This window comes from Erinaceus europaeus, chromosome 3 (assembly GCF_950295315.1).
Source record: "Erinaceus europaeus chromosome 3, mEriEur2.1, whole genome shotgun sequence".
Classification (NCBI taxonomy): domain Eukaryota; kingdom Metazoa; phylum Chordata; class Mammalia; order Eulipotyphla; family Erinaceidae; genus Erinaceus; species Erinaceus europaeus.
In genome coordinates, this window is record NC_080164.1 from 14,310,652 (window position 1) to 14,338,396 (window position 27,745).

The 27,745-nt window shown below is 45.4% G+C and overlaps 1 protein-coding gene across 4 annotated transcripts in view; it reads right to left on the reverse strand.

Moving 5' to 3' along the window:
- Positions 1-26,763, reverse strand: part of ATAD2B (ATPase family AAA domain containing 2B) — a 143,690-nt gene extending 116,927 nt beyond the window's left edge. For 2 of the 4 annotated variants that reach the window (XM_060186643.1, XM_060186642.1), the window contains exons 1-2: positions 26,054-26,763; positions 3,834-3,985 (exon numbers count right to left, since the gene is read on the reverse strand). In XM_060186643.1, coding sequence (XP_060042626.1) covers positions 3,834-3,985; positions 26,054-26,269 — 368 coding nt within the window. In that variant the 5' untranslated portion in view covers positions 26,270-26,763. The remainder of the gene's footprint in view (positions 1-3,833; positions 3,986-26,053) is intronic. The other 2 variants (XM_060186645.1, XM_060186644.1) reach the window with 1 other exon arrangement.
- Positions 26,764-27,745: the final 982 nt, after the last annotated feature.

Here is a 27,745-nt window from a genome sequence, read left to right on the forward strand (position 1 = left end):
TTTAGTTTAGTTTAGCTTGGCTTAGATTGCGCTGCCTTCCGCATGAATAAAGAGATACTGCCTATACAGCTCAACCATGAGTCCCTGGTCGTCTGTCTCCACCCGCGAAGCCAGCCCGACAAATTATCTTTATTTATTGGATAGAGACAGCTAGAAATCAAGAGGGAAGGGAGAGAGATTGAGAGACACCTTCAGCCCTGCTTCACCACTTGTGAAGCTTTCCCCATGCAAGTGGGGACTGGGGGCTCGAACCTAGATCCTTGTGCACTGTAACCCATGTGATTAACCAGGTGAGCCATTGCCCAGCCCCAAAATTCAAATTTGTTTAAACTAATAAGTTAAATAGCATTTTCTCTTCAGATCACCTGAAATATCAAAAGTTTCTAATTCTATTAATGTAAAAACGATCCTGAATGAAGTTTAAAAAAATCTTTAAATTGTATAAACTACTATTTATCTTCTGCCGAAATAGCAAATTTTGTTTGCATTCCTTTTTATTCAAAATGTAGTTAGTATTTAGTTTCAAACCTTAAAACTCTATCCTTCCCAAAAAAAAAATAATAATTTGAGACCTACTTAGAAGACATAAATTCATACAGATGCCATCTAAATAAGAGATGTGTGACCAGTACATGTGACCATGTTACACCAAAATAAACTTAAAATGAGCTTATAGTTTTAGTTTAAGGCCAAACTTTAACAATAACAGAAAAAGTTTCAGAAATATTTATCTCAAAAATAATTTTTCAGAAATATTTCTCTAGAAAATAACTGATTCCCCTCATTTAATAAAGATACAAGATACAGGGAGTTGGGTTGTAGCGCAGTGGGTTAAGTGCACTTGGTGCAGTGAGCAAGGACCAGTGTAAGGCTCCCCACCTGCAGGAAAATCGCTTCATAGGCAGTGAAGCAGGTCTGCAGGTGTCTGTCTTTCTCTCCCCCTCTGTCTTCCCCTCCTCTCTCCATCTCTCTCTATCCTATCCAACAACAATAACAATAATAATAAAAACCACAACAACGATAAAACACAAGGGCAACAAAATGGAGGAAAAAAGCCTCTAGGGGCAGTGGATTCCTGGTGCAGGCACAGAGGGTCCCTGGAGGCAATCAGTCCATCAATCAATCAATCCATCAGCCAATCAATCCAGGATACAGAGTACAACAGGTAGAGCAAGTCTAAAAGCATAATTAGACGGCAGCACTCATTTATTTAAGTAATGTCATAATGGTCTGGGGATCTCTTTCATCTCAGATGAATGAGTATGGAAAGTGGAAGAAAAAATCAAGACCACGATTTTCGTGCCTTATGCAGGCAATGGAAAAAAAATTAAATAGGGTGCAGAAGACACAGCTCAGCTTGACCCTAGGTAAGGCCTTAGGTTCCCAGGCCTCTGCGTTTAAGTAAACCCAGTACTACACAGAGGCAGCAAGGACAGGGAACTCCACTGATGAAAATGGAGCTTTATGCTGCTCTACCCCTGCCCCTCCCTCCCCCCCCCCCCCACAAAATATATATAAAATCAAAGTTGGGCCATACAGATGACTCAGAGGCATTGCACTTATGCAGGTCGCAGGTTCATTTCCCAGTACTGCATAAAAGTGAGTTTAAGGGAGTTGGGCTGTAGCGCAGCGGGTTAAGCGCAGGTGGCACAAATCACAAGGACCGGCGTAAGGAACCCAGTTCGAGCCCCTGGCTCCCCACCTGCAGGGGAGTCACTTCACAAGCGGTGAAGCAGGTCTGCAGGTGTCTGTCTTTCTCTCCCCCTGTCTGTCTTCCCCTCCTCTCTCCATTTCTCTCTGTCCTATCCAACAACGATGACATCAAGAACAACAATAATAACTACAACGATAAAACAAGGGCAACAAAAGGAAATGAATAAATATTGTTTTTAAAAGTGAGTTTAAAAAGATAGTATCTCTTGTGGAACATATTATAATAGTTGCACTCTCTAGAGACTACTTTTTTCACTGAGTAACAGTATCCAGAACTTACCCATAAACAAAAAACCCAATACATTGTTAACTACTTTACAGAGGTAGGGGGAAAAAGGATCTCTCTCTTTACTATCCTAAGATTTGTTTCTTTCTCTCCCCCAACCCTTTTATTTGACAGAGGCAGAGACAGTGAAAGAGCTCACAGCACAGAAGCTACAGAAGCTTCTTTCAACTTTTTAGGGGGCCAGGACTGACGCCACATCATGGACACGGCAAGGCAACCACGTGAGCTGCTATTCTGCCAGCCTTTCCCTCGTACGTCTTTCCTTTTGTATGTAGACTCACCTGTCATCAGCATTTCTACAAGATTTTGGAAAATAAAAGCTAAATGGGTATCAGGTGGTGGTAGTTCAGCGGGTTACGCACAGGTGGTGGCAAAGCGCAAGGACCGGAGTAATGATCCCAGTTGGAGCCCTGGCTCCCCACCTGCAGGGGAGTCGCTTCACAGGCGGTGAAGCAGGCCTGCAGGTGTCTGTCTTTCTCTCCTCCTCTCTGTCTTCCCCTCCTCTCTCCACTTCTCTCTGTCCTATCCAACAATGACAACAATATTAACTATAACAATAAAACAACAAGGGCAACAAAAGGGAATAAATAAATATTTTTTTAAAAATTAAGTGAATGGGGAGTCAGGCTGTAGCGCAGCGGGTTAAGCGCAAGTGGCGCAAAGCACAAGGACCGGCATAAGGATCCCGGTTTGAACCCCGGCTCCCCACCTGCAGGGGAGTCGCTTCACAGGCGGCGGAGCAGGTCTGCAGGTGTCTATCTTTCTCTCCTCCTCTCTGTCTTCCCCTCCTCTCTCCATTTCTCTCTGTCTTATCCAACAACAACAACAACAATAATAACTACAACAATAAAACAACAAGGGCAACAAAAGGGAATAAATAAATAAAATAAATATTTTTTAAAAAAAATTTTTTAATTAAGTGAATAGTAAGTAGATAGCATAATGGTTATGCAAGCAGACTCTCATGCCTGAGGCTCCAAAGTCCCAGGTTCAATCCCCCGAACCACCATAATCCAGAGCTGAACAGTGCTCTGGTTTAAAAAAATAAAAAATTTAAAAAATTAAGTAAATAATTTTATTTAAAAAAAGCTAAATATTCTGAGTTCAAAGTTTTAATTTTTCAAAAATATTAACCAAATAATGTCTCAAACTCTGTGAGAACTACATTGCTTGTTTGTGTTTTTTTTGTTGGTTGGTTGGTTGTTTGTTTTGGGGGGAGGGTTGATTCAAGGACAGGGGGAGGGTATGGTGACTTACAAACTATGTATGGGTGTGAAGCAACACCCCTGAAATCTCATGATTTTGCTGAACACTGTTAAACTGCTAATAAAATTGAGAAATGATTTCTGTGTGTCTAGTCTAGCTACATAAAATATTTACTACTTTGATAAGTGAGCAAATATAACAAGACATAAATCAAACTTAAGTCCAAAACAACCTAATGAGATATGTTTTACATTAATTATATTTGATTACACTTTGGTGTATCAATACAAGTAGAATGTTTAATAATTTAGAAAAGATTTATTTTACTTTCGAAAATTAATACTTAAATTTTCAGGACTATCAGCATGTTTGCATACTCAAGACCTATCAAACCCTTGTTTTATTCATAATAATTTCGATTACATTCTACTTAGTTTTATAACACAAATGATTTAAAGCATACAGAAAATAAGTTTACATACAAAAATTACCAAATAAGTTTAATAAAATTCATTTATAAATATTCCAAATACTAGTGGGTTTACAAATTAAGAAAACTAGTATAAATAACAGTCCTGAACCACATCAAGTAAGCCATGGGGGGAGGCGATGAATTCTCACTTCTCACCTAGCCTGTCCAGTTGATATGTTCCATTCCTCTCGCTGGCCAGTACTTCTTGATTTTGATTTGTCTTTGCAAACAGAGTCAGGCTGCTTCAAAGTGCGTTTGGCAGGAGGAGACACATGGCTATCACTTAAACTACCGTCAACTTCAGCTTTCTGAAAGACAAAGTTAAAAACATCGATTCTTTCTATTAAAACACAATGATCTCCTCAATTCTTAGGTATCATACAGTATTTAACCAATGTTTACTTACTGAATGAGTTACACTACAAATGTAACAAAATGTAATGATCTGTAAATGGAGCAAACAAAAAAGGTCAGAATGATTACACTGATAACCAGGAGGGTATGTTTGATTTTACCCTAAAACAGGAACCTACAGACAAGGTGTGTGTGTCTCCTTCTCCGCTGAGTGCCTCCCTAACAAAAACTTGACTGCAACAGCATCGCACAACCCTCCCAAGCTGGAGACCAACAGTGGCGCAACAGAGCGCCAATGAGTCCGCACACATTCTCTCAGAAGGTCTCCGCAATGTCTCTTTTCTTGGACCACTCAAGAGCGTATACAGATCTTATCTTGAATTTTACTTGTCCCATATCCTCTTCTTTCTTTCTACCTTTCTTTTTCAAATTGAGAGGATTGCCAGTTTACAATAAATACAATTGTTGGGACATGTGTAAAAGTTCTGTTTTCTGCAAAACACTCTCAGCCTAGGTCGCCCTCCATCTTTAATTCACCAGGACCTGGAAGCCCCCGGCCCCTCCAGAGGCCTTTACTTTGGTGGCCCTGTCGCTTTCAGAGTTTTTCAAACATCCTATCTTCCATGACCTTGAACTTTAAAGGGTGCGTTTTAGTCTCTAAAAGGATCCTCAATTTAGGCCTGCTATTTCACATAGCCAGATTTAGGAAAGAATTACAGAGATCACACTGTGCACCCTATACCCACCAGCATTAGGTACCCATGAGCATCTGGTCATGACGGGGTACGCCAGGCTTCTCCTCTATGAAGTCACTGTTCTCCCCGATTATCTTATTTGACTTTTTGAAATATTTATTTGTTTATTCCCTTTCATTGTCCTTGTTGTTTTACTTGTTTGTCCTTGTTGTACTTGTTACTATTGTTACTGATGTCATTGTTGGATAGGACAGAGAGAAATGAAGAGAGGAGGGGAAGACAGAGAGGGGGAGAGAGAGAATAGACCTGCAGACCTGCTTCACCGCTTACGAAGTGACACCCCTGCAGGTGGGGAGCCGGGGGGCTCAAACCAGGACTCCTACGCCAGTCCTTGCACTTTACGCTTAACCCGCTGTGCTACCACCCGACTCCATATCTTATTAGATTTTTGTAGGCAATCACTTTAATAACTCATCAACATCCTGGACTTCCTTCAAACCTACCCACCGGCCTCAGAAGCCACTGGCTGTCCTTACTTCAATCCAATACCATAACAAGAATGATTAGCCAACCCCATTTCTCCTGCTATATTCACATGGGACCAGGGGGAGGAGAAAACAGTGAGAGAGTAATCTTTTCTGTGCCTGCTCACAGGATGACTTTCAATGTGCTCCCTCATAAACACATTTGAATGCTGCTGCTTTTAAGCTGTGATTTGAAATATATGAAAGCTATTCATTTCAAAATGCAAAGCTCAGGGACCAGTGGTGGTGCATATGTTACAATGCGCAAGGTCCCGGGTTCGAGCCCTTGGTCCCCACCTGCAGGGGGGAAGCTTTGCTAGTGGTGAAGCAGGGCTGCAGGTGTCTCTCTCTCACTCACTCACCAACCCGCCTCTATTTCCCCCTTCCTCTCAATTTCTGGCTGTCTCTATCCAATAAATAAAGATAATTAAAAAAATTTTTTTAATGAAAATGCCAAACTCTGGTCATATGTTCACTAACAGAGACAACTATGTAACCAAATGCTTGGATAAATGTAACCTCTAGCAAACAAAGAAATACAATGTAAGTTTAAAGGCATCTCTCATTTACTAAAATTTTTTCACAAAAAGAAAAACTCCCTATTTTGTGTTGTAATATAGTTTCCCATGAGCTAGTTCTAAAGCCAGTACACGGATATTAAAAGCACAAAGGGAAAAAAACATGTTAGCTGTGCAACAGATACTACCACTTATTAAAGTACTCGGGAAAAGCTGGTTAGCGCTTTCAAACTATCCTCAGTAAGAGGGGAAATGTTTATCGATCCCTTAATCATGAAATAGTACTGCATGGACCAAAGCTTGACTACCTGCCTGCAACTGTCAAGTGGCTTCGACCTCAAACCTAACCAATCAGAAGCCAATCAGATGTGGCCGACAGGTGGTTTTGCTCAGATTCATGCTGAAGAAGCGAGGCTGAAGAAAGGTTTGCCTGGCAGGCCACCAGGCTGCATGACTGACTAAGGTTTCTGGCTAGATTCTGGGTGCCACACATACCTGAGTGGTTCTCTTGTTTCTTTCTCTCTTCCTCATGGGAAATTTTCTTGTGTGTAATGACTTTTAAAGGTCTGTCTAGCCATTTATTTCTAAGAATGGGGAGAGGGAGAGGGAACCAGAGTATCAGTCCAGCACATGCATTGCTGAGGACGCAACATCAGACCTCATGCTGGAGGGTCCAACCGCATTCCTGGAACTACTCCTCCCCCAGGCAGCTTGTATTTTTTTTTTTTTTTTTGATATGACAGAGAAACTGAGAGGGGAGGAGATGGGGGGAGAGGGAGGGAGAGAGAGAGAGAGTGCAAGCACGCTACAGCACTGCTTCACTGCTCAAGAAGCTTCCTTGCACACATACATAGGTGGGGACTGTGGGTTCTAACCTGGGTCCTTTGCGCATGATAACATGTCTGCTCAACTGAGCATGCCACTGCCTGGCTCCTAATAATATTTACTTGTTGAAAAATAGGTTTAAGAAGTGCACATTAGGGAGTCGGGGGGGTAGCGCAGCAGGTTAACTGCAGGTGGCACCAAGCTCAAGGACCAGAGCCAGGATCCCAGTTCAAGCCCTCGGCTCTCCACCTACAGGAAAGTTGCTTCACAGGCGGTGAAGCAGGACAACATCATCAATAATAACAACTACAACAGCAATAAAAAACAAAGGCAACAAAAGGGGGGGGAAGCAAAATATATATATATATATATTATTAAAAAAGAAAGACTTTTTTTTTCCTCCAGGGTTATTGCTGGGCTCGGTGCCTGCACCATGAATCCACCGCTCTTGGAGGCCATTTTTCCCCCTTTCGTTGCCCTTGTTGTTGTAGCCTCGTTGTGGTTATTATTATTGCCATCGCTGATGCTGTTCGTTGTTGGATAGGACAGAGAGAAATGGAGAGAGGAGGAGAAGACAGAGAGGGGGAGAGAAAGACAGACACTTGCAGACCTGCTTCACCGCCTGTGAAGCGACTCCCCTGCAGGTGGGGAGCCGGGGGCTCGAACCCGGATCCCGAACCGGGATCCCCACGCCGGTCCTTGCGCTTTGCGCTACATGCGCTCAACCCACGGCGCCACCGCCCAACCCCCAATATATTTCTTTTTAAATCCTACACAATATCGAGTCAAAAATAAAGATTTCCCCAGATTTACTCAACAATTTATCTATCAGTGGGCATTACCGGGGGAAGGGAGGTGACATGGGTAAATAAGTTCTAAAACCAAGGAAGTGGGGGCCACACACTGGTGCAGCCAGTAGCATGCAGTTTACCGTGTGTGAGGACCCAGGTTCAAGACTCCAGTCCCCACCTGCTGGGGAGAAGCCTCCGCGTCGTGAAGCAGTGCTGCAGTGCTCCCTCTTTGTCTCTCATTATAATTAAAAATAAAGAACAAGGGGTCTGATCTTTTTTTCTACTGCAGTTTATCTTGAAAATGTTTTATATTTATTCATTTATCCCCTTTTTGTTGTCCTTGTTTTTTGTTGTAGTTATTGTTGTTCTTGATGTCATCGTTGTCGGACAGGACAGAGAGAAATGGAGAGAGGAGGGGAAGACAGAGAGAGAGGGGGAGAGAAAGATAGACACCTGCAGACCTGCTTCACCGCCTGCGAAGCGACTCCCCTGCAGGTGGGGAGCCAGGGGCTCGAACTAGGATCCTTATGCCGGTCCTTGCACTTTGCGCCATATGCGCTTAACCCGCTGCTCTACCGCCCAACTCCCTATCTTGAAATTTTTAAGACCTTAAGTGCATTCACTAAATATGATGGGCAACAACAAACCTCATGTTCTTTTTCCTTTCCACAAGTATATTTCGGAAATTAATACTATAAACTTACCTGGATTAAAAATAAAAATATTAGGGGCCAGGCTTAGTGCACACATTACAATGTGCAAGGACCCAGGTTCAAGTCCCTGGTCCCCACCTGCAGGGGAAAAGCTTCACAAGTGGTGAAGCAGGGCTGCAGGTATCTCTTGTCTTTCTCCCGCTCTATCTTCCCCTCCCCTCTCAATTTCTCTCTATCACTATCCAATAATAAATAAATAAAAATATTAAATATTTGAAGTCTAGTGATTTCTTAAACAGTTTGAGCTATTGTAAAATCCTCTGCATATCAATTCAAATGAGTTTACAAATTTAGTTAGTTACTCTCTCATATTCTACGGTTTTGATTTTGTTTTATTTTTGTCAGTTCAATATGAGAATGCTCTCAAAGTGCTGTCCACATACTAGTTAGGGAATCAGAAGTCACCTGGATTTCTCATTCAAAAATATAATAAATGTTTGGTAGCTGGTAAGACATACTAACACCTATCTTGGGGGACTGTGGAACTGCACCTCTCTGATAACAACCACACTGCAAATCAACACTTCCTCAAGAAGATGATACTGGCGTTCAAAAAAGAAAGAAAGAAGAAAGAGAGAAAGAAAGAAAGAAAGAAAGAAAGAAAGAAAGAAAGAAAGAAGTGAGTCCCAGGAGGTAGCACAATGGGTAAAGTGTTGGTGAGGTAAAATCCCCTGCACCATACATGCCATACTGAGGCTGTTTTCTCTCATAAATAAACATTTAAAGTAAACTATATGCACATAATAACTTGCTAAACTAGACTCTCTGGAGTTGGGATATTTTTAATGAGGACCTATAGTAGATTTGGGTTTTTTTTTCCCCCAGAGAGAGGAAGAATCCATAGCACTGAATTTCCTCCAGTGTGGTCGAGGCCAACCCAAGCCCGCATGAAAACTTGGGGCTCCCCGGGTGAGCTGCCTGCCGTCCATCCAGCTGCTCTTAGTACACACAAGTTGGAGGAGCCCTGCTATTCTAATATGGCTTCGACATTAGGCCTCATTAAAACTTGTCTACTAATCATGGAATGGTTTCAATCTTGGCTTGGTTTTGTGACACTTCAGAACAAATAGCATTTTAAAAGCCTCCTTTAGGGGCCAGGCGGTGGTGCACCTTCAGGTTAAGCGCACGTTACCATGCACAAGGATCCGGGCTTGAACCCCGGTTCCCACCTGCAGGGGAAAAGCTTCACCAGCTGTGAAACAAGTCTCAGGGTCTCACTGTCTCTTTCCCTCTCTACCACCCCTTACCCTCTTGACTTCTTTGTCCTATCAAAAAAAAAAGACTCCTTCCAACTATCACCAACTGCCAAATGCTTTCGCTCACATGTGGAACACAGAGACTAGACCAACGAGCCCTGGGCAAGTGGAAATGATAAGCAAACTGTCTCTAGACACGGGAACCACGGCAGTCACCAGGTGGTGAGACTCAATTTTTCAGAGCGTGCAGTGACTTACAAATACCATGTATGGGTGTAAAATTATTCTCCTGAAATCTTTTATCACCTTGAAAACACTGTTAAATCAGTAATAATAAAAGAAAAAAAGAGGGGGTCAGGCGGTAGCGTGGAGAGTTAAGTGCACGTGGCGCAAAGCGCAAGGTCTGGCTTAAGGATCCCGGTTCAAGCCCCCGACTGGAGTCGCTTCACAGGCGGTGAAGCAGGTCTGCAGGTGTCTATCTTTCTCTCCCCATCTCTGTCTTCCCCTCTCTCCATTTCTTTCCGTCCTATCCAACAACGAACTACATCAACAAAAACAATAATAACCACGACAAGGCTACAAGGGCAACAAAAAGGGGAAAGAAAAAAAAAAAAAAAAAGAGGGAGGGTAGATAGCATAATGGTTATGCAAAGACTCTCATGCCTGAGGCTCCAAAGTGCCAGGTTCAATCCCCTGCACCACCATAAGCCAGAGCTGAACAGTGTTCTTCCGGTTAAAAAAAAAAAAAGATCCTTCACTCCTTCACTCCAAAGAAATATATGGATTTTAATCAAGCAAATAATCAAGCTTTAAACACATACAAAATAGTTGTTTGAACGCCATTTAATTAACTACAGGTATGGGAAAAGTACCTACAAACCTGATACTACCAGTTCACCTTTATTAAGATGATCATAACGCTCAACCTTAATTTTTTTCATCTTCAAAGCATTTTACGAGTTAATTACAACCTAACCCTCTGAGACAAGGCGTTGCCAGTTTCAGGACAAAGATATTTAAGAGAGATTATGCAACTAGTCAGAGTCATTTAGCAATCAGTGTCAGGGTGATTACATTACAATCCACACACAGGAAAGGTTTCTCAGAATAAGGGAATGTTTTTACTTAACAACCATATTGAGAACCTGCTGTGTAAGTAAGAATCTACAGGTTGACAAAGTGGCAATATATGGCATGTAAGTACTATAAAAAAATGTGCAGGGGGTCGGGTGGTGGCACACCTGTCTGAGTGCACACACTGAAGTGAACAAGGAGAGCAAACTCTTCCTAAGAGGTGGGAGGGTGGGGGACAGAGAACTCTGGTTGTGGGTGAGGTGTGGAACTATACACTGACATCTTACAATCTTGTGACCAACTAGTTTGTCACAAACTTTTTTTAAAAAATGAAGAAGAAAAAAATAATAAAAGCGCACAAGGACCCAGGTTCAAGTCCCTGGTCCTTAGCTGCAGGAGGAAAGCTTCACAAGCGGTGAAAACAGTACCACAGGTTCTAGTCTCTCTCCATCTACCTACCTATTCATCTATCTCAATCTCCTTCTCTCTCAATTTCTCGCTGCCTCTATGCAAAAAAATAAAATAACCTGAAAATTTTTAAATAAATAAAGGAGGAAAAAAACTAAAACTGACACATGCTAATTGAGACAGAGAACATTATGGGGCCAGGCGGTGGTGCACCTGGTTAAGCACACACATTGCAGCGTGCAAGGATGCAGGTTCGAGCCCCCAACCCCCACCTGCAGGGGGGAAAGCTTCACAAGTGATGAAGTAGTGCTGCAGGTGTCTCTCTGTCTCTCTCCCTATCTCCCCTTCTCCTCTCATATCAGTACAGAATAGGGACCAGGAAGACAGCAGAGCGGATGTCAAGGCCGAAGGCTCTGACATCCCAAATTCAATCTCCGTTATCACTATAAACCAGAGATGATCTGGAAGAAAGATGACAGAGGACCTAGTGGGGGTTGTATTGTTATATGGGAAAATGGGGGATGTTATGCATGTACAAACTATTGTATTTACTGTTGAATGTAAAACATTAATTCCCCAATAAAGAAATAAAAAAAGAAAGAAAAAGAAAAAGAGGAAAGAGGAAAAGAAAGGAAATACAGAGAAACATTAGTCTCCTAGGTTAGAGCAGAGTGTACAGGTGCAGTTGATTTTTTTCTAATTTTCTACAAAAGGTCTTTTTACCTACCTTTGTTTTTGGGGTTTTTTTTTTAAGGTTTGTGAGAAAGCTTAGAAGTGCAGTTTGTCATTTATAAAGAGTGCTCAGAGGCAGCAGTTGCTAGGACTACAGAAAACAAACCACACTGCTATCTATTTATTCAGAGTCAATACTATTCTATACAAGTTCCAAAACTTTAGGCAACAAAGATATCCAAAATTCCCTCAAATATCCCAAGAGATAGGCTTTCTAGGATGATATTCCTAAACAACCATTATAAAAAAAGTACACAAAGTGAAAAATATAGACATATGCTAAGAAGTAGCAAAAGTTAAGACTGTAATTTAAAATGCACTATTCTTCCAGGGCTAAAAGATATTTTGGGTTCAAGTCCAGCCCAACTACATTGAAGGAAACTTTTTTTGGTGCTAATGTTTCATTCCTTCCTCTCCCCGCCCTCTCTGACTCCATCTCAAAGAGTCATCCAAGAGTAGTGAGGTCTTGGGAGATAAAACTCACCCACCCCAAAAAAACAGACATTTCTAATCTGGGGAGTCAGGTGGTAGTGCAGTGGGTTAATCTGAAAGTATCATACTACTGAAAATGAGAACAGAGACAGACGACATGAATAACGAAACAATGTGAAAACCTGTAACTTGCAGAGAACTAGTCGCTGTAGCTCTACTCTAAAAACTATTTGTCAGAAAACTATTAGAAGAGGGGGGCGGGCGGTGGCGCAGCGGGTTAAGCACAGGTGGTGCAAAGCACAGGGACCAGCGTAAGGATCCCGGTTAAAGCCCCCGGCTCCCCACCTGCAGGGGAGTCGCTTCACAGGCAGTGAAGCAGGTCTGCAGGTGTCTGTCTTTCTCTCCCCCTCTCTGTCTTCCCCTCCTCTCTCCATTTCTCTCTGTCCTGTCCAACAACGAACAACATCAACAAGGGCAATAATAATAACCACAATGAGGCTACAACAACAAGGGCAACAAAAAAAGGGGGGGGGGAATGGCCTCCAGGAGCGGTGGACTCATGGTGCAGGCACCGAGCCCAGCAATAACCCTGGAGGGGAAAAAAAAAAAAACTATTAGAAGAATGAGGTGAGATAGTAACAAATATTATACCTAGTAATAGTTTCAAGTAAGGATGACTGTCTTTACAGGATTAATATAACTTCATAAGCTTACTGCCTTCAGAGTCATACTTTTCACAACAAAACCTAAGCACCTATCCTTTATGCTGCATGCTAAAGATACTTGGTAGGTATTTGATTAGAGTCTCCAGCCTTCAAAGAAGTTGAAAACCTAACTCCTTAAATGAGCCAATAAAAGATATACAGAAAGTCAACAATGTTGGGGCCAGAAGGTGACGCCCGTGGGTGAGTGCACACGCTGCAGTGCACGAGGGCCCTGGGGAGCTCCGTGTGAATGCTGAAGGAGTGCTACAGGTGTCTCTCCTTGCCTCTCTCTGCTCTTTCAATTCGTCTGTCTCTATCCAATAACTAAACTAAATATGAAAAAAAAAAAACTCAACTGTTATAACAAAGTAGCAGAAACTATTTCTCATGTAGCCACCTAGACTGTATGTCATACCTAACCTCTAATGTTTTGCCTTTTTTAAAACCAAGATTGGAAATTTCCCTTTGTAAAGAAAGTAAGTTGTATGGGATAATGGCATAATTCATGTTTTTGAACACCAAGAAATTGTTCAATTAAAATAAATTATTTTTGTAAAAAAAAAAAAAAAAACCCTCGAGAGTTTCGGGGAATGGAGTGTTTATGGGATTTCAAATACATATACCTTTAACTAACTAATCGCACTTGACCTGAAAAAGAAAAGTTATTTTTGGGGGTCGGGCAGTAGCACAATGGGTTAAGCACACGTGGTGCAAAGCGCAAGGACCAGAGTAAGGATCCTGGTTCGAGTCCCCGGCTCCCCACCTGCAGGGGAGTCACTTCATAAGTGATGAAGCAGGTCTGCAGGTGTCTGTCTTTCTCTCCCCGTCTTGCTCTCCTCTCTCCATTTCTCTCTGTCCTATCCAACAACGAAGCAGGTCTGCAGGTGTCTGTCTTTCTCTCCCCGTCTTGCTCTCCTCTCTCCATTTCTCTCTGTCCTATCCAACAACGAACATCGACAACAACAATAATAACCACAACAAGGCTACAACAAGGGCAACAAAATGGGGGGGGGAAATGGCCTCTAGGAGCAGTGGATTCATGGTGCAGGCACCGAGCCCCAGCAGTAACCCTAGAGGCAAAAAAAAAAAAAAAGGTATTTTCTGTAATTTTACTTATAATGTTAAATAAAATCAAAATACTAGAAAGCCATCAAGTGAGGAGATGGTTTGGCTCCTAATTATATAACCGACAGAGCCTGAGGCCCCAGTTTTGACCTCTGGCAGTGTATGTGTCAGAATTAACTAGTGCACTGGTCTCAGTACCTATCTCTATCTTTTCTATCTCTCTCTCTCATAATTTAGGACTGGCAAAAAAGCTCACTAGGATAGCGCACTGATTTGCCATGTGCACAATCTAGGTTCGGACCCTGCCCGAATCCGTGAGGGCTCTTTGGTGCTCTGGTGTCTCTCTCCCCCCAAACCCCCACCCCTCTGAGAAATACTGCCTGGATACAAAACAACAACAACAAAAAAGATCATCAGCTCAGAGGGTGGCACAACAGATAAAGCACTGCACTCGAAAACACAGAATCCGGAGTTTGATCCCCAACATCACGTATCATATTCCAGAATGATCTGGAGATGTAATAAAGGTGTTAAAGAGAGGTGTGGGGGGGGGGGGGCAATGGCCCAGAAGGTGCTGAGGTAGTAGGCTTTTGGAGTTGCAAACAGAAGGTCCCAAGTGTAATCCTCAGCACTGCATATGCCAGTGTTAACTCTGGCGCCCCCTCCCCCCACACACAAACTTTCTCCTCTCCCTCTATTTCTATCTTATGAAATAAAGAAAAGAAAAATTAGGGAGCCAGGCAGAGGCACAACAGGCTAAGTACACACATTACAGCATGCAAGGACCCAGGTTCAAGTCGTTGGTCCCCATTTGCAGGGCAAAGCTTCACAAATGATGAAACAGGGTTGCAGGTCTGTCTCCCTCTTGCCCTCTCAGTTTCTCTCTGTCTCTGTCTATAATAAATAAAAACATTTTTTAAACATTTTTATGGTTACTATAATTGTTGTTATTGATGTCTTTATTGTTGGACAGGACAGAGAGAAATCAAGGCGGGAGACAGCGAGGGAGAGAGAAAGATAACACCTGCAGACCTGCTTCACCACCCATGAAGCAACCCTCCCTGCAGGTGGGGAGCCGGGGGCTCGAACCGGGATCCTTATACAGGTCCTTGCGCTTCACGCCATGTGCGCTTAACCTGCTGCGCTACCACCCGACTCCCAAAATAAAAACATTTTAATAAAAAAAACTTTAAGCTTAAAAAGTAAGACCTAGCATGTAGATTCCATGTTCCAGGCTCTGAGCTCAGTTCCTCATGCTATCTACATGGAGCACCATGGACAGCGCTAACACGGCTACAATCCAAGAACTGTGGCTTGGCTGCTCTGGTGTCTAGTTCCCTGTCTCTAAAGGAGACACTAAGTAGCTTTTCTTATATTTACTGAAGAGAGATGAAAAAGAGAGACAGACAGACAACTGCTACACACACACACACACACCCTCTGCCACCTTCTGGCCTGGGCTGACTTTAAGCTTTCTTATCAAAATGGACCAGGAGGCAGCTCAGTGGTAACACAGAGGTGTGAGCCAGAATTCACTATCTGGCATCACAGAAAAGGAATCAACCCTCATGAGGCATATATAACATCTGACTCCCTTTGTTAAAAATGTACAGGTATAAATATAAAGTGCAATGGTTTCAGAAGATGTACACCAGCTTCAACAATTTTTACCTCTAGGAAGAATTAACTGTGGTCCGGGAGGTGGCGCAGTGGCTGAAGCACTGACTCTCAAGCATGAGGTCCACAACTTCCCCCACTGAATAAATTCAGAGACTTAATTAGGATACTGAAAAGTTTTGAACCTAAATATTTAATTTGGAAAAATCTTAAAGATTACCATAGAAACCACCCAGCAGCTCATGAACTAAGTGTTGCCAGTTCACCTCACTTGTGTTCACCTCTCAAAGAAGCTTCTACTGTTTCTCTATGTATCAGCACGTTCAAACTTCCTACAGATGTCAGTAAGAGGGGAGGAGTGGCACAGTAGTTAAGCAAAAGACTTTCACACGAAATCTCTGAAGTCCCAGGTTCAGTAGCCCACGCGCTGTAAGCCAGAACTGAACCACAGAGCGCACACACCCCACAGGAAAACCTCTGCACCCTGTGTGAAGCTTCATGGTGGTGTCTCCCCTTCTCTGTCTTATTAAAAAAAAAAGGGGGGTGGGTTCAGCCAAAAGGAAGGGATCAGACAAAAAAAAAAAGGGGGGAGCCAAGAGTGTAGAAGCTACCAAGCTCAAGTTCCAACACCACATGGGAACACTACTTACAGTGCCAGAAAAAAACTCCACAGATAGTGGGGTGGTGTCACTCCCTTTTCAGTTGTTCATCTAGAACTTAATAATAAAAAAGGTTGGCATGACAAAGCAGCATACTAGCTCTTCCTAATATTTGAAAAATGACTTGAAAAAAAATTATTAAAAACTAACTCTACGGCGACAAATGGCTACTTCCGGAGCCTTGCGGACTCCAACAGAGAGGAACTTATGGCATCATCTTACCCCCTGGCCGGCAATTTTGTTCTATCAGTGTGTACATGTACTCTTAATGTTTTGGTAAGCCATTTCTCTTTGGAACAAATAATTGTTTTCCATCTGAAAAACGTATTAAACTGTAAACCTCTTCAAAAGACATCAGGGGGCCGGGCGGTGGCACAGTGGGTTAAGTGCACATGGCGCGAAGCACAAGGACTGGTGTAAAGACCTGGGTTCGAGCCCCCCCCTCCCCGCCCCTCCCCTCCGTTCCCCACCTGCAGGGGTGTGGCTTCACAGGCGGTGAAGCAGGTGGGCAGATGTCTGTCTTTCTCTTCCCCCTCTCTCCATCCTATCCAACAGCAACAACAACAATAACTACAACAATAAAAAACAAGAGCAACAAAAGGGGGAAAATTAATAAAAAAGACATCAGGTAACTGGGGAATGTTATGCACGTACAAACTATTGTGATTACTGCCAAATGTAAAACATTAATTCCCCAATAAAGAAATTAAAAAAAAAAAAAAGGCATCAGGTAATAAGTGGGCCAGGAAGTGGCTCGGTGAAGAAGGTGACAGTGTCAAGCATGAGGTCCCCAGCGCAATCCTCAGCGTGTGTTCATTCTCTCACATGCGGTGTTCATTCTCTCTCTCCCTCTCCCTCTCCCTCTCCCTCCTCCTACCCCTTTCTCTTGCATACATATTTTTCTTTCATTTTTGTCTGTTTATTTAGGTAAGGCAGAGACAGAAAGACCATAGCACCAAACCTTCCTTCAACGTGGGGAGTCAGGCTCAAGCCTGGATTGTGCACACGGCCCCACAGCTCACTATGCAAGTGAGCTGTTTCCCTGCCCCGCAAATATGTCTTGAAAAACATGATGCAGCATATTTATATATGAAGATGCAGGGAATGGGGAGAGGCAGTTCACCTGGTAGAGCAAACACTCTACCATGTGTGAAGACCAGGTTTGAAGGCCATCACCAGCTGAGAGCCCGTGCAGAAAAAGAAAGGGAGACCTCGGCTTATAGGAGGAAATAAATAGATAAACAAATAAACAAAAAGAAAAGGGCTGGGGAGGCAGCATAATGGGAGCATAATGGTTCAATGTGATCATGACTGCTCACTACCTACTTTGCCTCCCACGACCTAACTCTCCGACAACTCTTTGCTTGTTTTCTAGAGTACTGCTCAGCTCGCTTGAGGTAGTGCTAAAGACTGAATGGCAGCTCTATCTCCTCAGCTGTAAAGTGAGGTTTTGGTGGTGCTGGGAAGTGAATAGTAACTCAATTTCTTCAGCTATAAAATGGGGTTGTGCCATCACGGGCCTTGTAGGATCCTCACGGAGATGAAATGAGCTAGCACCACACACCTGGTTTAGACAGTAACTGAAAGAGTCCACTTTCGTCCTTGTTAGGCTGTTAACTGGGCAGAAGGGCAAAGCACAACAGGCAGATCTAACAGTCGAGGCCGTCTGAGTGGCGCAAGGGAGGTGACTCAGCAGACAGGGCTCAGAACTTGTTCCTGGTTCTAATACCACACTACAAATGTGGGGAGTGTGCTCTAATTTCCCCTCTCTCCTATGAAATAAATAAACCTGGGGGTCGGGCGGTAGTGCAGCAGGTTAAGCGCATGTGGTGCAAGGTGCAAGGACCAGCGTTAAGGATCCCGGTTCGAGTACCCAGCTCCCCACCTGCAGGGGAGTCGCTTCATAGGCGGTGAAGCAGGTCTGCAGGTGTCTATCTTTCTCTCCCCCCTCTCTGTCTTCCCCTCCTCTCTCCATTTCTCTCTGTCCTACTATCCAACAATGAACGACATCAACAACAATAATATTCACAGCAAAGGCAACAAAAGGGGGGGGGGGGAATGGCCTCCAGGAGTGGTGATTCACGGTGCAGGCACTGAGCCCCAGCAATAACCCTGGAGGCAAAAAAAAAAAAAAAGAAAGAAACCTCTCTCTCACATTCTCTCCCCCCTCCCCTTTAATAAAGACAGAGACAGAAAGGCAGAGTAAGAGAGGGAAAGAGACCACAGCACCAAAGCTTTCTTCAATGTCGTGGGCCCAGACTTGATCCTGGGTCAGGCACACGGGAAAGTAAGCAGCACACTCTCCAAGTGAGGTGTTTCTGCAGCCCAAATAAATCTTTCTGTGTCAGTATAAAAGTAATTCACCAAAATGGGGCGTACCTTCTTCTACTCGTTCACTCAAAAACATCTACTGAGACTGGGTCCGGCTGGCACTGTCGTAGGCAAGCCAACCACAGCTGTGAAATAGCTCAGTCGGGTCGTGTGCTGCTTTGCTATGTGCCTGACCCAAGTCTGAGCCCAAAGTCCATATTGTCTGCCTACCCCCTCAACTAAAAATTAAAAATAAAAATAGAGAACTATGAATGAATAAATAAATAAAACCTCTTAGTGCACTGAGTACTATGTCACTCATTTGGCTCCTACATCGATTCATTTTGCTAATAAAAATTTCTAGGGCTGGGCGGACTGTATAATGATTATGCAAAGGACTTCATGCCTGAGACTCTGAGGTCCTCAATTCTTCACCCCCACACCATCATAAACCAGACCTGCACAATGCTCTGTGTCTGTCTGCCTTTGTGTGCTATTGAAAAATTATACAGTATTTTAAAACTCATTGCAAGAGGATGTCTCGTGTGCATGCCACACTCTCACAGAACTGAAGGCAGGCACTGTGTATAATTTATCCTCTGCTCATGAAGTATTATCATCCTGGTTTTCACAAAATAGGCTGGTTCCTTAAGATGTTCTTAGTTTTTGTTTTGTTTTAAAATTATCTTTATTTACTTATTGGCTAGAGACAGCCAGAAATTGAGGGGAGGGGAAGAGAGTCAGAGACACCTGCAGTCCTGCTTCACCACTCGCAAAGCTTCCCTCCTGCAGGTGGGGGCTGAGGGCGCTGTAACATGTGCGCTCAGCCAGGTGTGCCACCACCCAGCCCAGACGGTACTCATTATACAGATATTGACTAAGTATTGTATTAAATCAGGTGGGGGAATACAGCAGTAATGGAGGAGATAAAGTAACAGCTCCCTGACTTCAGGGAACTTAAGACCTACTCTAACAGAACCGTCCAGAAGAGAAACACTTTAACCAAAGGGGCAAATCCTCCCTCCAAATAAAACACTAATAATAATAATAATAAAAAATTAATCTAATTCTAAAATACCTACAGTTCAAAGGCATCTGAAGTTTGTTAAAATCTGACAGCACGGGGCCAGACGGTGGCACACCTGGTTAACGCACATACTACAGTGCGCAAGGACCCGGGTTCAAGCCCCTGGCCCCCAACTGCAGGGGAGGGGGAAAGTTTCACAAGTGGTGAAGCAGGGTTGCAGGTGTCTCTCTGTCTCTCTCCATCTCTATCTTCCCTTCCCCTCAATTTCTCTCTGTCTCTATCCAATAATAAATAAAGTTTTTAAAAAAGAATTTAAAAAATATTTTTTTAAAAAAAAAATCTGTCAGCACCTGTAGAAAGCACAGTACCTGGTGCAAAGACTAGGGTTCAAGCCCTGGGCAATCACATGGCAGTATCTACAGGAAGGAAGCTTAACAGTGGTGGAGCAGGGGAGTCGGGCTGTAGCGCAGCGGGTTAAGTGCAGGTGGCGCAAAGCACAAGGACGGACATAAGGATCCCGGTTCGAACCCCGACTCCCCACCTGCAGGGGAGTCGCTTCCCAGGCGGTGAAGCAGGTCTGCAGGTGTCTTTCTCTCCTCCTCTCTGTCTTCCCCTCCTCTCTCCATTTCTCTCTGTCCTATCCAACAACGACAACAACAATAATAACTACAACAATAAAAAAACAACAAAGGGCAACAAAAGGGAATAAATAAATAAAATAAATATTAAAAAAAAAACAAAAAACGGTGGAGCAGAGCCCTGGATCTCTCCTCTGTGTCTCTCCTCTGTGTCTGTCACCCTCTGTCTAGAGGAAAGAAAAACAAGGACCATGGAAGCAATGGAGCCACAGTGATAATTCTGGTGGGGAAAAAAAAAAGCATCGTGAATTCAAAGTTCTCTAAAAACTAACTAAATACATAACACAACCTATTAATTTATTTCTACGACTTACTTATGTAGGTCAAAGAGGTGAACTAGTGTACAGCTCTGGACTCTTAAGCATGAGGTCCTGAGCCTGGCCCCTGGCGTCAGGCATGTCAGAGTAAATGCTCTGCTGCTCTCTCTCCCTCTTCTCTCTCTTTCATGTTAATAAGCCATTAGTCAGCAGCATGGGAAGTGGCGCCGTGAATGAAACACTGCACTTCCAATAAGGAGGTCCCAACTTTGAACCCCAGCATTACAAGTGCCAGAGTGAAGCTCCAGGTCTCCCTCCCTCTAGCTCTCCGAGTACAGAATAAATGACAGGGTAGGGGTAGATAGCATAAGTCCCAGGTTCAATCCCCACCACCACCACAAGCCAGAGCTGAGCAGTGCTTTGGTTAAAAAAAAAAAAAAAAAAGGAGAGAAAGAAAGAAAGGGAAAAAATTGAACAACTGGACCCATCTTTTCAAAAGAATTTTATTTATGAGCATGAGACCGAGATAATCATAGAATCACACTGACATATGCAGTGTTAATGGGTCAAAGTCAGGATTTCACTTGTACAAGTCCTGTGTCCTACCACTGTGCTACCTCCCTGGCCACCGCCTATTTATTTCAATGTGCCTTTTCTACTGTTTGACATACGCCTCATACAATACACACCTTTCTGAAAAAGGCCTAATTTACATTTAAAGTCACTCTATTCCACATATGACTGTCCCCTGAACTCTGTAGTTCCATACATCTTCTTGTCTAAAATGTGTGAGGAGCGCAGTGGATAGTGACGGACTCATGAGTGTGAGGTCAATCCCCAGCATCAATTATACCAAGTGATGTTCTGCTCTCTCTTTCCCCTTCCTTACCCTTCCCACCCTCCCATTAATTAATAAGTTTTCTTTTTTTCTTTTCAATTATCTTTATTTGTTGGACAGAGACCGTCAGAGGAGCTAGAAAGGGAGAAAGACAGAAAGACACCTGCAGTCCTGCTTCACCACTCGCAAAGCTTTCCTCCTGCAGGTGGGGACTGGGAGCTTGAAGCTGGGTCCCCGAGCATTCTAACAGGTGTGCCATGCCACCCGGCCCCAATAAATTTTCACCCAGCCCCAGTAAGTTTTCTTAAATTTCAAAGGCCTTTGTTTACTCAGGAAATTGTCTTTGACAGCAATTCTTCCCTTCTTCCCGTTGTGAACAATGTTATTAAACAGAAATATAAACTGTTACAAGACCAAGAATCCACAAACAGAAATATAAACTGTTACAAGACCAAGAATCCACGTAACTGAACACCAGTGATAGCAACAATCAGCTCAGTAGCTCACACAAATGCAACTTCACTGTGTCTGTCTGAAAAGCAGTGCCCAAAGTCAAGTCCGCAGTAACAGCACTTTTCTGTTGTGGATCCTAAACAGACAGGACGCTCTCCACCCAGCACAGACACTGGCCGAGCCCCTCCCCACTCCTGGTTAAACAAACCTGCCCAGCTGGTTTGTTTAATGCCTACATGGGTATTTCAGAGCCGCGTACTCAAAGGCCTATCAAAGAGCGGTTGAAAGGACTACCTGCCGAGGAAAGAATTAAGGAAGTAAGACATGACCCAAACAGTCCAAGTCTGCAAATGTGGACTAGAGAAATGTCCAGGAGCTTAACTCTGAAGAGGTGCTTTATAGCTGGCTATCAGAAATCAATCCTCTCTCACATTCAAAATGATGCAGTGGAGTTTCACAACCTTCTCAGTATCAGGCACACAGGGCGCAGGAGAGAAGCGCACTCTACTCCGACACTCTGGTGTCTTTCCATACTCATTTCTATAGTTCTATACTCCACTGCCTGTCCCTCAGACTTCTTCTCCATGTCTGTACCTTTCTGTTTTCTTTTCAGTGCCAGAGTGCTTGTATGATTCCACTGCTACTGAGCTGGATTTTTTTCATGCTTTTTAGATTATTTAGGATAGACAGTGAAGGGGAGATTAAAAAAAAAAAAAAAAAGGACAGAGGAAAGAGGGTGAGAGGTGGATAGCATAATGGTTATGCAAAGAGGCTCTCATCTCTGAGGCTCCAAAGCCCCAGGTTCAATGCCCCCGCTTCCTGCTGCACCAGCTCTCATGCCAAAGCCTTCAGGTTTTGACCAAAGCCCCCCCTTTTTTTAAAGATCTATTTCTGTATATTTTTAAATATTTATTTATTCCCTTTTGTTGCCCTTGTTGTTTTATTGTTGTAGTTATTATTGTTATTGATGTCATCATTGTTGGATAGGACAGAGAAATGGAGAGGAGGGGGAGAGAAAGACAGACACCTGCAGACCTACTTCACCACCTGTGAAGCGACTCCCTGCTTATGTATTCTGGGGAGACTGGCGGTAGCACTGCAGGTTAAGCGCACATGGCGCAAAGCGCAAGGACTGGTGTAAAGATCCCAGTTCAAGCCTCCGGCTCCCCACCTGCAGGGGAGTCGCTTCACAGGCAGTGAAGCAAGTCTGCAGGCATCTCTCTGTCTCTCTTCCTCTCTATCTCCCCCTTCTCTCTCAATTTCTCTGTCTCTATACAATAACAAATAAAAATTTTTAAAAAAAAAAAGTATTCTGACCCCTCTCACCACAGACTCCAGGACCACCTCATAAAGCAGAAAAGTTCCAGCAAAGAGACTTAACAGGTAGAACTGAAGTACTATCTAAAAACTGCTTTCCAATTCTGTGAGAATGCTGTATTAACTTGTTGCTGTGAGTGACTCTTAGATGGGACAAATGCTAATTATTGATGGTCAGATTAAATGAGCAACCCAGAAGAGGTCACGCTTTATTCTTTCTTCATTTTTAAGCAGAGCACTATTCAGCTCTGGCTTTTGGTGGAGCCGGGACAAAACAGATAGAACCAGAGACCTCAAAGCCTCAGGCATGGAGTGTTTTGCACAATCACTGTGCTGTCTTCCCCCCAACCCCGCCCAACAGGTCAGGCTGTATACATGCTAACAAGCCAAAAAAACAAGTCAACAGAAGTAATTACAACTAATTGCATAGCACAAGTCAACCTGACATTAAAAGAGTGGGCACAAGCAAGTCATTCCAGTAGCCTGCAGAATGTAGCCTGCTGTTTTCCCAGCCTACATGTGCTTGAGGAAAAGGTAAAACTGCAACAACACAGCTGTGCAGTGAAGGTTCTTGAGAGCAAAGGCAACAGCTCTAGACAGATCAGATGAAATCGGTAAAGAGAGATGGGCTCCGGGAGTCGGGCTGTAGCGCAGCGGGTTAAGCGCAGGTGGCGCAAAGCACAAGGACTGGCATAAGGATCCCGGTTTGAACCCCGGCTCCCCACCTGCAGGGGAGTCGCTTCACAGGCGGTGAAGCAGGTCTGCAGGTGTCTGTCTTTCTCTCCTCCTCTCTGTCTTCCCCTCCTCTCTCCATTTCTCTCTGTCCTATCCAACAATGACAACAACAATAATAACTACAACAATAAAACAACAAGGGCAACAAAAGGGAATAAATAAATAAAATAAATATTAAAAAAAAAAAAAAAGAGAGATGGGCTCCATACTCAGCACCAAAGACAAGGTGAAAAGCATACACAAAAGCCCTATATGTACAAAGAATACATTTATTCTGACAAAAATGAGTCTCTTAAAGCTGCAGTACAAGCAGGGGCCGGGCGGTAGGGTACCTTTAATTACACCAGAAAGGTTCAACCAGGAAAAGTGCTAAATTCTTGTAACACAAAACCAACTAACTGTGGAGCTGAAGAACCAGCCAGATGAAAACCAATCCACTCAAAAAAACATCAGGCAGATATACAGCCTGCTTCACGAATACACAGAGCACAACCTTAGCAATCTGAACACTGCAACATCTCTTCTGCAGGGCCAATCACTGTAAAGAATTACTGAATCTCTTAAATGCGTCTCAAGAAAATTTCTTTGATCATTCCTCATCTGCTAGAGTCAGAATACAAGGCCTAAACTGAAAAATGTTGCGAAGTAATTCTTAATTACCTGTTACTCAGAGCCTTTGGAAACATTTTAAGAATCCTTAAAGTTTCATTAGCATACTGCTAGAAAGAAGTGTAATACCCTTCATTCCTTCCACAATTTAAAAGCTACCAAATGCTCGTTTCTACATTAGCTTATTGATTCCTAGCCTTTTAGCATCTCCGTAACAGCTGCTTGACAGATTACCTCACCTTATTCCTCTGGGGAATAGGGACAGCATGATACCCACGAATTCAAGCATGGGACCGCAAACTCATCAGTGACAGATGAGCTCACTGCTCTAATAGACCAGACACTCGGAGCATTATTCAGTTAAATGCTTACACTCTAAATATTTCATCTGTACCTAAGTGTAGGTCACAAGCCTTTCTTCAGTTTCCTTTTGTTTGAAAGTATATGTAACTTTAGAAAGCTAACAGTGCTGTCCTTTTTGGGGGGGTTCTTTTTTTCTACAAAAAGCCTAGTTTTCAGAATGATTCTTCTCAAGTTTGCACAACTTGCACATCTAACTTTCTTCTCCCAACCTCAGAAGAAGTCTGCAAGTTCCCATTCAGTCTATTAAAAAGACCATTTTAAAGCACTTTCCAGACTCTGAGCAAACTAAAAGCCAAATATATTGTCAAGGGGACATTCTGGAGTAGTAGGACGCGACGTGTGTGGGTGTGTGGTCTTCAGCTCATTCGGAGGGGCGGTCAGGATGGGAGAAGGAAGAGAAGGCACAAACCAGCCCTAACCTTCCAGACCTCTTTCTTACAGAGCAGAAAATACCGCTGGGCTCCCACCAGGAAGACCACTGCGACGTTTAAGGAGCATCTTAACTGAATGCCCATTCCCAGCCAAAGTGCTCCTGCTAAGTCCCAGCCTCTCTCGACAGAAGCGAACCTCTCCCCCTCTGCATACCTGTCCAACCTTAGAGCACAAAACCCTAGCAAAATGCTCTAGGCGTGATTGAAAAAATAAAGGAAGTCGAGCTTTAGACGGGAAGAAGAATGTCAGATCTTGCAAACACTTAAAAATGAAAAATAAAATAATCGAAATCACCACCCGTCTTCTCCAATATCCCTTTTCCAATAATGTTGACAACTATGTGTCGCTCGCTCGTTCGTCCCCATCGTTGCAAAAAAAAAAAAAAAAAAAGAGTAACCATGCCCCCCCCCCCAAAAAAAAAATCATGCAAAAAAAAAAATGTAATCATGAAAACAAGAAGAAGAAATGCGATTTGGAGATTTGTCGGTATTTCTTTGGACTGTGTAAAGCCCCCGCTCGGACCCGGGCTCGCAGCTTCCCGGCCCCGGGAGCGTGTGGCAGCGCTCCTGCTCCAACCAGAGCGTTGATTTTTGTTTTGGGAAAAAAAAAAAAAAAAAGTTGGTGTCGGGAGCAACTGCAAAAACTTTTGTCTTTTTATTTTATGCCTGTTTCTGTTTTCTTCCTCCCAGTCGTCGCCCGCCCCCGAGCTGTCGGGGCCCCCGGCCGCTGGCAGCCTCCCCCCCAAACAAAAAAACAAAACAAAACACAAGTGGTGGGAGCCGGGCGGGAGCTGACACTCTTCCCCGCCGGCCGACACGCCGCAAACTTTCACTTCTGCTCGCCGGGCCCCGCAGCCCGCGCCCCGGGACCCCCGGCCCCCGCGCCGGCCGCAGGAGGACCCGGCCCGCCGCCCGCCCTTCCCGGCACCCGGGGACCCGGGGCGGCTCGTCCACACAAAAGAGCGCGGCCGACAGCGCTGTCGCGGCCTCCGGAGCCCCGCCGCCCGCCCGGCCCCAGGCTTCCTGCCCCCGAGCCGCCAGACAAAGCGCCGCCGGCCGCGAGCCCCGGCCCCGGGCCGCCGCGCTCTTACCCGGGCCTCCTCCGCGGCGACGCCGGCACCCCCGCCGCCCCCGGCCTTGGCGGCCGGGCAGCTGGCAGCGCGGGTCTTGGACGAGCGGGTCCGAGACGAGATGAAATGGCTGCTGCCTCCGGGCGCCCCAGGCTCTGCTCCGGCCCCGGGCCCAGGCCCGGGCCCAGGCGCCTTGGAGCCGAGGAGGCGCAGAGAGCTCTTCCGGGTGTTCACCATGGTCCGGCCGGGAGGCCGGGTCCCCGCCGCGCCCGCCGCGCCCGCCGCGCCCGCGAGAGCCGAGGGAGGTCGGCGCGCCGGCCGGGCAGGCAGGGCCAGCGGAGCCGGGCCGGGCGAGCCGAGCCGAGCCGAGCCGACCCGGACCCTGCGGCGCGCACGCCGAGACAGGCGAGCGGCGGGCGGAGGAAGGGGACGCGGCGCGAGAAGGCACGCAGCGGGACGCGGGACGCGGGAGGCGGGAGGCGGGAGGCGGGAGCCGGGCTCCCGGCCGACAGCGCAGCCCCGCCGCCGGCGTCGCCCTCCTCAGCGGGAGCCGAGCGGAGCCGCCATGTCTGCCCCTTTCTCTCTCGTTCTCGCTCTCGAGCTCCGTGCGTCAGGGCTCCGGCGCCGCAGGGCCGACGAGGGCGCTTCCGGCCGCGGCCGCTGTGGGGCGCTGCAAGGCCGCCCGGCCCTGGCCTCGGCGGCGGCTCCCTCCGCACTCCCCGCCCCTTCGACAGGCCCCGCCCAGCGGCGTGGCGTCAGCGCGCGGCGCCGGGGGGGGGGGGGGAGGGGGGAGGGGAGGGAGGGTGCTCTGGGCTGTCAGCTCTATGGTCTCCCAGTCTGACCGGGCCGTCTGGGAGGGGGGATGGGAGGAGCCGGACGGGGCGCGCGGCGCGCGTGAACGCGGGAGCCGGTGTGGGGGCGCGCTCGTCCCGCGAGAGCGCCCCCCCCCCCCGACGCCCCGGCCGTGACCCGCAGGTGGCCTGGGCCGAGCGCGGAATGGACGAAGAGGGCGGGGCGCGGGGACCTGGGTCTGGATGCCCGAGCCCCCGCGGGCTTGACATTGAGCTGCAGCTTCCCGGCTGTGCAGAGGGACGTGACGACGGGGATGGGAACGGCCGCGCGCCTGTCCGGCACGCGATCGGCTTATAGGAGGAAATAAATAGAGAAACAAATAGACCAGGGCTGGGGAGGCAGCATAATGGTTCCGCAAAAAGACTCTCATGCCTGAGACACCAGCGGGCCCAGGCTCCGTCCCCAGCACCATCACAAGTGGGAGTTGAGCAGTGCTCTGGTTAAAAAAAAATAAAAAGTAAATAAATAAAATGGGAGTCAGGCGGTAGCGCCAAAAGCGGTTAAGCGCAGGTGGCGCAAAGCACAAGGACCCGCGTGAAGATCCCGGTTCGAGCCCCCGGCTCCCCACCTGCAGGGGAGTCGCTTCACAGGCGGTGAAGCAGGTCTGCAGGTGTCTGTCTTTCTCTCCCCCTCTCTGTCTTCCCCTCCTCTCTCCATTTCTCTCTGTCCTACCCAACAACAACGACAATAACTATAGCAATTAAAACACGGGCAACAAAAAGGGAATAAATTAAATATTCCTAAAAAACTTTAACAAAAAAATAATAAGATAAGCAAACCTGTGGTCCAGGTGGTAAAGCATTGGACTCTCAAGCATGAGATCCCGAGTTCGATCCCTGTCAGCACCTGTACTAGAGTGAT